Genomic DNA, 11,877 nt, shown 5'->3' on the forward strand with positions numbered 1-11,877 from the left:
GGGAACACACCTTTTTTCAAACCCTTTTTCTTGTGCACACTCGTACAAGAGAGAAGTGTGTCGTCGTAGACATGTACACAGTGCCTCGGTGCTGAGATCCCGTGCCTTAAGCCCTGCTCCGGGAATTCCTGGAGAAGTCCGTGCACAGTCCCATAGGGAACGCAAAGCATAGGAAGTTCCAAGTTCGATTACCCATCCCCACGTTCTGGTATGTCGGACCTCAGCTCGCCTACAAGTCTCTTCCTACGGAGGCAAGGGCGGATTACCTTCCTTCAAAAATTTCGAGGACGGCAGTGTACGGGAGTTTGAGGAACTCGTCTGGTGGGTTGGGTTCCACTTCGACCGAGTGATCACGAGGGTCTCCTTCTATCTCCTCGTTCCTGCCTAACTACATAGAGGAGAGGCACCTGCAGGAGGTAAAGCTGTCAATCGAGAGACACCTCCGCATCTCCGTCAGCAACCTGGCGAGACAAACCAAAGAGTACAAACCTCAGGAGTTGTCTCAACATGTTCTAGCAATGGAGGCCATCGACTGGCTCTGTCGCGGTTGCAACGCCATCAGATCGGAGAACTTCCATCGCAGCTACCCGTTCTTCGACATGCTCATCCCAACTCCCGTCAAACGCTTTTGCATCTTCCCCACCGCTCTGAGTGGGATCAAGACTTTGACCTCTACAGCAGAAGATGAAAAACTTCCGCCGCAGAGTTGGAGGATTTCTTGTGAGATGATGCTTGTGTCAAATCTTGTGCTTTCGCAGGGAATGAACATGGGAGGAGAGGGGCAGGGGGAGGGAAACGGGGACGGGGAGGAGGCGGTTGGGAGTAGAGGAAGGGAGTCTGAGGGCAGATGTAGGACAAGAAATCTCAGCGACCTGTGGACCTGACGGATGAGGAAGAGATCTTGAAGCTGCTCAACGAGACGACGAAGAAGTGACAAACTATCTTCTTTCCTCCCTCCTTCTCACCCTTTCTTGCAGAGATCAAGTCAAGAAGGTAGAGGATAACCCCTTCCTCCTCCCCTCCTCCCTCCCCTCCCTCCCCTCCCTCCCCTCCTCCGTCCTCTCTTCCCATTTCCTCGTCATGTTCCTCCTTCCAGTTTCCAGCTTCTTTCTTCTTTGATGTTTCTACCTCCTCCTCCTCGGATCCCCTCCCTCTTTCCCTGCTTGATCCTCCCCCCTCACGCGGCATGGCTGCTTCCTCTCCTCTCCTCCCTCCTCACCTCAGCGCTCACTGCCTACACCATCGCAGACGTTGGAGATTCAGCAGGAGATGAGAAATCTGATGCAGCAAGCGGAGCTTTTACTGTCGTCAAAGCTTTCCTAGAGGGTCTCCTCCTCCTCCTCCTCCTCCTCCTCCTCTTCTATTCGTCTCCCCTTGCTCCCCCGTCTTCGAGCTTTCTCCAGCGCCTCCTACTCTAATGTCAGCAAGCACAACATACCTCTCCCCTTCCTGCAACCTTTCTTTCACTATCCCCTACCCCCATCTACTCCCTGAATCCTCTGCTCCTCGCCCCCTCCCCTCTCCCCTCCTCCTCCTCCTCCTCCCTGCCTCCTTCCGCTCACCTCTAGCTGCCTGATCTTCCCAGTGTAGAATCGCTTCAGCGCATTCTCCCGCGTCTTGTCGGACGGCGAGACGAGGAAATTTCCCTCCTCCCCCCTCCTCCTCATCACAACCGTATAGCTCCCGCAGACAACCCTCACCTCCCCAGTCCTCCCTCCTTCTCTCGACGTCTCTGCATCCCCTCCTCTTCCCCTCCCTCCTGGCTCGACATCGTGCTGCGCGTGCTGGTCTAGCGTCGAGGCAAGCAGAGGCTCCACAGCAGGGGAGGGGGAGGGAAGGAAATGATTGTCCTGCGAATACTCAGAGACAGTTGGGAGAAGAGGAAGAAGAGGAGAGGAGAGGAGAAGGGGGGGGGAGGAAGATAGAAAGCAGAAGGGAGGGAGGGAGGAAGGGAGGGGAGGGAGAGGAGGAGGAGGAGGAAATACGTCGTTCAGAATCGACGTATCCTCTGTCAAGCTCCGAAGCAGATCCGGATCAAGTGCCCCCGACATGTCTATCGAGCTGAGGGCAGCCAGCAGGTTGGGATCAACCCCTTCCCCTCGTCCTCCTCCTCATCCTCCTCCTTCCCCTCCTCCTCTTCGCTCTTCCCTCGTGGAGCCATGCCGTTCTCTTCCAGTGGGTCCCACTTGATCTCACCGTCCTCTCCAAAGAAGAGCAGCCCCTCCCCCTCCCCCTCCTCTCTCTTCCCTCCCTCTCCTCCTTCCTCCTTGTGCCCTCCCTGCCCTCCTGCAGTCACTCCTGCAGATTCTCGGGTTACAGCCCCAGCGGATGCGAAGTCATCGAGGAAGAAGAAGAGAGGGGAGGGAGAGTCGTCGTCCGAGGTCTGGGGCAGCGAGTTCAACATGTAGAAAAAGAGGGGAGGAGAGAGGAGGGGAGGAGAGAGGAGGGGGAGATGATGGGGGGAGGAGAGGAGAGAGGAGAGGAGAGGAGGGGGAAGTAGAGAGGAGAGGAGAGAGGAGGGGAGAAGAGGAGAGCAGGGGAGGGGAGAGGGGAGAGGGGAGGAGAGGGGAGGATAGGGGAGGAGGGGCAGGAGAGAGGAAGGAGGGAAGAGGAGGTCACCTTGGGTACGATGGCATTCTTCACTGTGTTTGTGAAAGTTCTCAGGTCCTCGTCTGTCTCCTTCAGCTTTTCTTCCTCTCTCTGCACCTCGTCGATCGCCTTTCCGCTCACAGCAGCTGGGGTCTGGCTGGGGTTGACCTGCAGGTCGCTGCCAAAAGATACTTACAAGGGGGAGAAAAGAGAAGGGGAGAAGTGAGGACCTGTGATGATCCTGTGAAGTCTTGGATGTTGGAGCTTTCAAGCATGCCGTATTGACATTCTCTTTCTGCAGCCGCTCACACCTCGCCTCGAGCTCTGAGCAACTTGAAGATGGGAACACACGTCAGAACAAGACCACGATGGGCAAAGGAGAGATTCTCACCGAAACTGCATGTCCGCCAGCTGTTTGGTCAAAGACAGCACCTCACTGCTGTGCTCTTTCCTCCCGCAAGTCTGACTTGTCTCCTCCATCGACGCCCTGCTGGCTTCCGAGGGAATCTTCTGCATGTTGGGCGAGAGCGACATGTGAAACTTTGTGAAGATGTCGCAGATGTCTGAAGACGACTTCATCATCCTCTCCGACACTTGCTTGCTGGGTTGCAGGCCTGACGCAGGGACATTGACATCAGAGGAGGCAAAGACAACAAGAGCAAGAAACCTGCCAGCCGATCGTAGTCATTCTTGTTCTCTAATGAATGAACAAACTCCACGAGCAATACAACCAAGTCCCCGACATTCTCCACCGCCTCCCGCACAATCATTGTCAGAAACTCCAACCTGTTGCTCCTCTCCCCGCCATTCAACTTGTTCTGCAGGCTTTCAGCTGCCTTAACGAGACCCTGCAGACTCCTCTCGAGCCTCCCATTGGCTGCAGCCACATCCTCTCTCCTCTTCCCCTCCTCTCCCAGGCAAACTCGTGCAAGAAACTCATTGTCAGCTCGCAGCAGTGAAGTCCAGTCACCGCCCAGTCGCAGGAAACAAGTCAGAAGGGCGTCCACAGCCTCGAAGAACTTGTCGTAGACAACCTCCTCCGCGATCGTCGCAAGGGATGCAGTTTGACTGATGCTTGCAACGGGGATGATCATCCTCTTTGACGTGGGCTTCTCGCGCATGAACGACCTCAAAGACGCTGAGGACGTGTGAAGCGACTTCAATGCATTCTGTGCGTTTGCGAACGATCGTGACAGACTTTGAGCCGTGTGCTGGATGTCTTTTCTCTCTGTTGACAACTTGAGCAGCAGCTCGCATGCGGCGAGTTGGTGAACGTTGAAGATTGTGACTACCTGCCTGGTTGTCGGAACCATCAGGTCAAAGAAACCCAGCAGCTCGCTTCTCGATAGACCATTCTCGCTGACAGAACTTTGACTGGTGCTCGAGTTGTTCTCAATCGGTTCGAACAGCGCCTTCTTCGCCATCAGCTGACTTCGGGTGCTGATGTGAAACAGACTGTCTGCTATGCTCGCGGTCGCACCCTCCAGTTGCGAGAGGATCCTGTCCAGACTATCTCTCTTGATCCCTTGTAAGTCTTCCTGCACCTCCTCTACCTTGTGCAGACCATGGCTCCCATCGGACTGCAGGAGCTCGAGCTGCGTCTCGAGCTCATGCAGCAGCTCCTGTACGTCTCGTTGCTCAGCGATCACATGGCTGCCAGAGGCGCGCTGCTCTCCTCTCCTCTTCACCAGGATCTCCAGATGACGCCTCCATTCTTCTCTCTCGCTCTCAAGCTTCGTCCGCTTCCTCTGCTCTTGCAGGACAGCTCGTTTTAGAAGGTCGTTATCACTTCTGTCATGCAGGTCAAACCAACAGGATCACGGGCACTGGGCTGACCTCAACTTGTCGAGGACGGTCTTCGAAGCCTCTTCTGCTTGACCCATCTTCAGCTCCTACTCTCCTCCTCCCTCATTTTCCTTCTCCTGCTAAAAGTTGCTGCTCAGTTGTGCTTCACATGAGGCCCTTCATCGCGCTCCTCTACCTCCTGCTTTAATCTCTTCTTGTTCCCCCCGCCCCCGCCCCTGACCCTGACCCTGTTCCTGCTAAAAGTTGCTGCTGCTCCTGCCCCTGCCCCTGCCCCTGCCCCTGCCCCTGCTCCTTCTCCTTCTCCTGCTCCTGCTCCTGTCCCTGTCCCTGTCCCTGCTCCTGCTCCTGCTCCTGCTCCTGCTCCTGCTCCTGCTCCTGCTCCTGCTCCTGCTCCTCCTTACCCTCCTGCTGCTCCTGCTGCTCCTGCTCCTCCTGCTGCTTACCCTCCTGCTCCTGCTCTTCATCGTTCCCATCTCCTTTGTCTCGCATAGCTGTTCCGTGCTACCTTGGCATTACGAACTTCGTACCTGAAAACCATTGACTAAAATCGGTCAGTAGCGGGGAGAGTTCCGTCCCCATGCCGACGCGGGATTCGGCTCCGTCCTCCCGCTTTTCCTCCTCCGCGTCCTCCTCTCCTTCCCCACCCTCCTGCTCGTCACTTGCTGCCTCTCCCTCCTCTTCGTCTCCCACGTCACCCTCGTCCTCATCCTCTTCATCATCATCATCATCATCATCATCATCATCATCATCATCATCATCATCATCATCATCATCATCATCATCAGCGGTCCTTTCGTCAGAATCTCACTCTCCGCCTTCCTCTTGTATCTCCTCTCTTTCCTCTCATCTCGACTCCTCCTGGGCTCGAACCGTCTGCATCCTCGTCCTAGTTTGTCTACAGCTCGATGCTTGCTCAGCAGCTCTTCCTCCCTTCGTGCCGCAAACTTCCTTGCGCCTGACCAGATCCTTGGGCTTCATCGCGCAACAGCCGAGCAACGACAATGGGCAGGTCAAGAAAGGATCGTATGGGAGGGGGGAGCAGAGCGCGAGCAGGAAGATTTGGAATCAGTGTGTGGCGGGATATCTAGGAGGACTAAGCAAGTTTGTGATCGTCCATCCTCTCGACACGCTCACTACTTTGCTGGAGGTCTCAAGAAGGTAGGGAAAGACGAGGACGAGGACGAGGACGAGGACGAGGACGAGGAGGGAGGAGGAAAAGGTGGGGGAAAGAGAAAGGAGAAGGAAAGCTGGGGAGGGGGGGTGGGCTTGAAGGAGCAGGAGCAGGAGCAGGAGCAGGAGCAGGAGGAAGGAGGAGCGGGAGGAGCGGGAGGAGCGGGTAAGGTGGGACAGATCTCCTTACATGTTTTCTCCTTCTCAGAGAGAAGAACTCCCTCAACCTGTTCCAAGTCCTCAGCCGTCGCATCAAGGAGGAAGGATCGGCCTCTTTGTTCTACGGGCTGAAGACAACGGCTGTCATGGCGCTCCCCTATGCCTTCTTGTTCCACCTGGGTCAAGGCCTGACTACAGGTTTCTTCTCTCCTCTCTCCTCTCCTCTCCTCTCCTCTCCTCTCCTCTCCTCTCCTCTCCTCTCCTCTCCTCTCCTCTCCTCTCCTCTCCCTACCCCTTGTTCCCTCCCTTTCTCCCTCTTCCTGTACCCCTCCTCCGCTGAACGCCCTGTAGAACTGGTCGGAGACGAGAGGCTTGTTCGTAAGCTGCAATGGCTGCCGGGGGCAAGGAGGGTTCTGCAAGACAACTCCTTCATCGACCTTGTCAGCGCTCTCATGGGCAGCACGTTAGCCACGCTCGTCGGGGTACCCATGGAGTGCATCAAGCACCGGGTTCAGCTCGGAGGGGGGGTGCTGCACACAGACAAGCGGTTCCTGTCGCTGGAGTACCTGCGCGACATCTACTCGGGCACTAAGGCGACGCTCTTGAGGCAACGTGCCCTCGATCTCCCCGCCGTCACCAGGCACTGCTGACGTCATCTGGCAGGAACGCCGTCTACAACGTGGTCCAGTGGACGACTTATCCCATTGCGCTGAAGCTTCTGAGTGGGGAGAGAAGAGGTACCACTTGATGGTTTCGATGAGACGCTGAAGCTGAGCTGGGATAGAGCTGGGGTCGGTACCGCACTGGAACCAGATGCAAGCAGGCTTCCTCGCTGGCATCGCCACAGCCTTCGCCACTCAGCCATTGGACACGATCAACACGCGCTTGCAGACGCAGAACCTCAAGATGGTGAGAAATTTCCCGGCTGGCGGCCGGTCACTGACTTGACCCTCTGCTGCAACAGGCCAGCGCTCAGTACGCCGGTATCAGGAATTGTGCTATGACCATCATCCGAGAGGAGGTGAAGCTTTCCTCGCCTCGCCTCGCCTCGCTCACTCCTGAGCTTTCACAGGGCGTCTCGGCGTTATATCGGGGGGTCGTCCCTCGAGCGATGAACTTTGGGATCGGAGCCGCCTGCTTCTTCTTCATGTTTGAGAAGATCAATAAAGCTCTAGCTTCTTGATAGGCTTCGATGCTCCTGTTGTACTACATTTTGTTACAAGCTATTTACAAACTTATGTCTTCCTCGCAAAGCATGCCACAAAGAATCCGTGCATGAGGTCCTGTCAGGACGTTGAGCACGACAGAGCAGAGACGAGTCCGTTCTCACCTTGTCCGGGTCTGCTCGAATGCAACACTCTGACAAAGCAGACGGAAAGGAAGCTGACGGAATTCCTCGTCGCTTCCATTGGGGCAATACATGTTCGAGGTGAAAGCGATCCCCTACCGCCTGCGCATTGTGAGACGCGGACAACAAGATTATGAGAGAGTATTACGTTCAAGGCCGACTCAACAACTTCCTCGTCCTCCTCCCTACTCTCATGATCACCAGCATGCAAGTTTTCAACGCAATAGCACACCTGTGGACGGAGCATGTACTGTAAACCACGAACTTGACACTGGGAAACGAGAGCGCGTGGATCAACGCCTTCCTCTGAAAGTCAGAAAGTCCCCGCAAGCGACTGGGAGAGGCGTCCATCGCATCTCTGAGGACTCCTGAGTTAGAGCAGGAGGGGTCGACAACGATCGCGTCCGCTTGCGATAAGAGCTCGTCGTCGTGCGAGACTTGCAACCAGTCTCTCCGATAGACGCGGACTGACGTACAGCCCATTCTCCGCAGCGTCTCCCGAAGCAACTTCTCCCTCTCAGGGGACTTCTCGATGGCAACAAGAACCCCTTTGTCGGGTTGTAGAGCTACTGCCGCGAGGTGCGAAGCCTGGCTCGACCTGTTTCAGAGGTGCGCACAAGATTCATTTAAGAGTCAAACCTTGTTACCAGGAGCAGCGCATGCATCGATCACGAAATTGAACTTTCTTTCAGAATGTAAAGTCCCGGTGCCAATCAGTGCATGAACAGGAAAGGTACTTGCTTTGTCCTGCTGGAGAACAAGCCCACTGGTAACGAGGTGATGATTGTGCAGATCAACTTTGTTCCATATCGTCAGAATGTCTGGAATGATTTCATCTTCCGAGAAGCATCTCTTCTTGTCCTGCATTCCCAGTGGACCCACAGAGACATGATTAACCCTCGTGAAGCCTTCGTCTTCAAGAGATCGGGCCACGGATTCTCTTGTAGCTTTGAGCAAGTTAATCCTCAAAAACCTGCCAGGTTTGGATTCAGCCTCTATTACCTTGTGACAAAGGTCAAAACCTCGGATGATTTCGTACCGCAGAAGAGTTTTGACTTTTCGAAGACACAAATTCAGCGACCGATTTGTGCCCTAATAACGTTATCAGACCGATATTTCACAAATCAAACCTGGTCGTACCACTCAGCTGAAGGTACTCTTGAAACTTTTGATGGATCTGAGATTGGTTTCTTCGCAATGACCGCATGACCTCGTGCAAGACGGGATCATGGCCTGACTTTGATAACTTTCCACTCCCAAATAGCAAATCAGTAGTGACTATTCTCCGATACAAGGAATCATCCGATGGCAAAGAGTTTCTGATTGTAGGATCTTTGAATCCATTGTCTTGTACAGGGCTAGCAAGATTCAAAGAATTCAATAATCCGTCGATCACTGACTCTCCATATAACAAAGTTTTTGACGAAAGCGAAAGCGTTGCTGCTTTTCTTCGAATGTCAGGTTTCAACGAAAGAGATTTCAAACTTCCTCGCTTTCCATGATACCCGTTCAAGACTTTCTTCACATCCTCGTACAGATAGGATTGCCTCACTTTATTTTCATCTTGAGATGAAAGTTTGTACACTGCTCTGGAATTTATCCGATCAGTTCTAGGCAGTACATTGCTCTCCCTCCTATTTGCAACATAGCAGCTTGAAAGGTACAGTAAAGACTTTGAAAGAGGAACTTTTGAGCAGAGCCCTTTGCCTCTGATCAGAGAAATGTTAAAAAACATGCTTGATTCAGACTTTGGTATCCTTGCCTCGCATCCCCGTCTCCTCCTTTCAAACGGAGCAACCCTCCATGCAGGTATTTGAACAGACGTTCGAGGGCTGTCCCCTCGTTCTCAGCCGATTCCTGAGGCGAACAGCAGATGGTCAGAATGCACTTGTGAAATTTCAAGTATCACCTGATCCTTTGGCACAACCAACTCTGGATAGCCCGTTCGCTGATCGTGAATTCTTGACAGTTTGGTACTTTCAAGCTCTCCCAGCAGGATTTCTGCGGTGGTGAATATGGTAGCATTCATGAGATGGCCTGATGATTGACTCAGAGAAAAGAAACCTTAGGGCAAGAATGAACAACTTACCTCCAAGCACGTGCCCATCTTTGTCTGCTAATGAAATATGCAGATGCATCCCATCATCTTTAGATCACGATTAGCCTTGTGGAAGAAACAAACATAACTTTACCGCAAATTGAGCCAACCAGGCTCACAATTTCGAACTTTTGCTTCAGAACCTTGATATCATTGGTTGTGCTTGAGCCCGACTTCAAGTAGTTTGCACAGCGAATCGTTGCGCATGAGACTGATCCGACACAAGATAGCACGAACATGCTTCTGCCCGAGCATAGCTCCCCCAAGCAGCTTTTCAATTCGTCACCAGGGTGAAGCCTTGTGGCTATGTACTTGAGGTTGCCTCTACTGTACATTTTCTGCGGGTGGTTGTCTGAGCCCTCGAACGCTGCCACCATTGAGCTCTCTGAGCCTCGGACGAAGACACAAAAGCATACGGCGAGCAAGCAGATATTGCCGGGTTTCATGGATGCCCTTGTATGCCCCACCATTCTTGCGCTTCCTGTATCCTTCCTCTCCCACCGTCACTTGTTTCCACTTGCTGCTGCTCTTCCTTCTCGGCTCCTCGTCTGCCCGCGACCTTCTCGTCTTCTCCTCTCACTCTAGTTCCTTCACCTTTGCCCTGATCTGCATTGCGCCCCACCCAAAAAAGAATAACTGTAAAAGTTTAAAAAAACCTGATAAACAAAAAGAAACAAAAAAAAAGAATCTTGAGAACCCCCCGAGAACATTCGGGTCATGACGATGGTGGGGAGCGATGCGACGGGCTTGTGAGATGGACATGCTGAAGAATTGACGCTGAAGAGAGGAGCAAGACGTAGACAATGACCTCTTTGAGATGCAGCTTGTGCCATGCTCAGATAGAAGGATCATACTTGAAGAAAGATGGCAAGGCATACTGTTCCAAGCACAAAGACCAACTGCTGGAAAAGTGTACGAAGTGCTTAAAACCAATCAAGGACAGATACCTCAAGGTGGGCAACGGCGAGATGTATCATCCGGATTGTTTATGCTGCGAAGTCTGCGGAAAGGCGTTCCAAGATTCCAAGTTCACCATCTTCAACGGAAAGAGGATACACCCCACTTGCTTGCGTTGCTGTGTGCCGGGCTGTGAAGCAACCTTAGACATCAATGGGTTCCGACAAGAAGAAGGGAAGCCATACTGTCAGAAGCACTATGATGAAAAGTTCACCAAGAAGTGTGAATTCTGCGGCAATTACCTTCGAAAAGAATTTATTCTTGTTGGTGTGGCTGACAAACCAGGCTCGAAAACTCAAAAGAAGCGAGCATGCCATGAATGTTTCAAATGTGTTCAGTGTGGAATGTCCCTCGAAAAACAAAAATTCTTTGTACATGAAGGGGATTTCTTTTGTGAGAAGGATTACCAAACGAAAGTTTCCCCAAAATGCATGGTCTGCAGCAAGTATGTTGAGAGTTTTATTCAGCACGAGAGTGGAGAGGTTTACTGTGAAAACGATTATCACGCTAACCCAGTGTGCTTTTCATGTGCACGACTGGTGTTTGGTACGCGCAAACACGCGCTGGACTTGCCAGATGGACGTGTGATTTGTGAGAGATGTAACCAAGATGCAGTTTGGAAGTCAGAGGATGCTGCTGCTCCTTTCCGCAAGGCGAAACAGTTCCTAGCGGATGTCCTGGGCATTGCAGATAAGGAGATCGACTCTGTCAGTTTACGTTTTGTGGAACGAAGTGACGTGGCGGCCTTGCGGGGAGAGCATTCGAGGAGCGTTCATGAGACACAGGTCACCGACAAGAAGTCCTACACCATGGGAACGACGATCATCGTAGAGGAGACGGAGAACGACGAGATCGTGAGCCGCCAAGTGGAGGGGATCAACCTCCTCTCGGGGCAGACAGCCATGCAGCTGACGTCTACGCTAGTCCACGAGCTGATGCATGTCTACCTGTTCTCAAGACGGTTCGGCAAGCTTGATCCTCTGGTGGAGGAGGGCATCTGCGAGCTAGCTGCTTTCCTATGGCTGGACAAGTTCGCCCCTGAAGGTTAAGGGGTTCGCTCGACCTCTCCTCCTGTCTGACTTGCGATCCTGCAGGTATGGAACGGAGCATGCGGCTGAATCAGAGGCTGTTCAACAGCTCCAAGGTCTACAAGGCCGGTCTCGCTGCCTCGCAGAAGAGGTCTGTGCATTCATGTGATCGGGGTCGTCCTGAGGAGTTTCGTCCTCCTTCCCAGGTTCAAGGAGCTTAACGGCGACAAGGATGTAAAGGCGGTGTTCCAGAAGATCCTCAACGAGGTGAAGGAGCTCAGGACGTTCAGGTGATCCCTTCGAATCTTGTCAGGGACATCGAGCTCGTGTGAGCTGTCTGCTCCTCCTCCTCCTCCTCCTCCTCCTCCTCCTCCTCCTCCTCCTCCTCCTCCTCCTCCTCCCCTCTTCGTACCTTGCTGGCCGTAGTTTCCTTGTTTTCTCGGGAACGATTGTCGGGGAGCCCTAACTAGCGTGGGTGGGGTATACAGACAACCCCCTTTGTTTCCTGATTAAAGTACCGGTACTTGAGTAAACAAGAGGGTCCAGTCGTGAAGGTCTTGTGCGATGGTGCAGGAATTTCCCTGAATGGCGCGATAAGAAGAAACAGAGGCAGGCAGGCAGGCAGGCAGGCAGGCAGGCAGGCAGGCAGGCAGGCAGGCAGGCAGGCAGGCGAGGCAGGCAGGCGAGGCGAGGCGAGGCAGGCGAGGCAGGCGAGGCGAGGC

At 53.4% G+C, this 11,877-nt stretch overlaps 5 protein-coding genes across 5 annotated transcripts; 2 read left to right on the forward strand and 3 right to left on the reverse strand.

The window, feature by feature from the left end:
• Window positions 1-2,053: 2,053 nt before the first annotated feature.
• Window positions 2,054-4,472, reverse strand: GUITHDRAFT_135916 (hypothetical protein; the record flags this gene model as incomplete). The annotated part of the gene is made up of 6 exons (XM_005836679.1): window positions 2,054-2,383; window positions 2,620-2,767; window positions 2,820-2,921; window positions 2,981-3,203; window positions 3,257-4,380; window positions 4,426-4,472. The coding sequence occupies 6 exons, from the start codon at window positions 4,470-4,472 to the stop codon at window positions 2,054-2,056; spliced, it is 1,974 nt and encodes a 657-aa protein (XP_005836736.1).
• Window positions 4,473-6,112: 1,640 nt separating this feature from the next.
• GUITHDRAFT_104723 (hypothetical protein) lies at window positions 6,113-6,907 on the forward strand (the record flags this gene model as incomplete). The annotated part of the gene is made up of 6 exons (XM_005836680.1): window positions 6,113-6,134; window positions 6,193-6,271; window positions 6,388-6,461; window positions 6,509-6,633; window positions 6,689-6,745; window positions 6,797-6,907. The coding sequence occupies 6 exons, from the start codon at window positions 6,113-6,115 to the stop codon at window positions 6,905-6,907; spliced, it is 468 nt and encodes a 155-aa protein (XP_005836737.1).
• Window positions 6,908-7,306: 399 nt separating this feature from the next.
• GUITHDRAFT_46736 (hypothetical protein) lies at window positions 7,307-7,831 on the reverse strand (the record flags this gene model as incomplete). The annotated part of the gene is made up of 2 exons (XM_005836681.1): window positions 7,307-7,660; window positions 7,712-7,831. Coding segments are annotated over 2 exons (474 nt in total), but the record flags the coding sequence as incomplete, so codon positions are not given.
• A 1,162-nt stretch (window positions 7,832-8,993) lies between these two features.
• On the reverse strand, window positions 8,994-9,469 carry GUITHDRAFT_57860 (hypothetical protein; the record flags this gene model as incomplete). Its single annotated transcript, XM_005836682.1, has 3 exons — window positions 8,994-9,109; window positions 9,162-9,218; window positions 9,265-9,469. Coding segments are annotated over 3 exons (378 nt in total), but the record flags the coding sequence as incomplete, so codon positions are not given.
• A 504-nt stretch (window positions 9,470-9,973) lies between these two features.
• On the forward strand, window positions 9,974-11,487 carry GUITHDRAFT_135919 (hypothetical protein; the record flags this gene model as incomplete). The annotated part of the gene is made up of 4 exons (XM_005836683.1): window positions 9,974-11,171; window positions 11,222-11,306; window positions 11,362-11,445; window positions 11,469-11,487. The coding sequence occupies 4 exons, from the start codon at window positions 9,974-9,976 to the stop codon at window positions 11,485-11,487; spliced, it is 1,386 nt and encodes a 461-aa protein (XP_005836740.1).
• Window positions 11,488-11,877: the final 390 nt, after the last annotated feature.

This window comes from Guillardia theta, assembly GCF_000315625.1.
Source record: "Guillardia theta CCMP2712 unplaced genomic scaffold GUITHscaffold_17, whole genome shotgun sequence".
Taxonomy (NCBI): Eukaryota; class Cryptophyceae; order Pyrenomonadales; family Geminigeraceae; genus Guillardia; species Guillardia theta.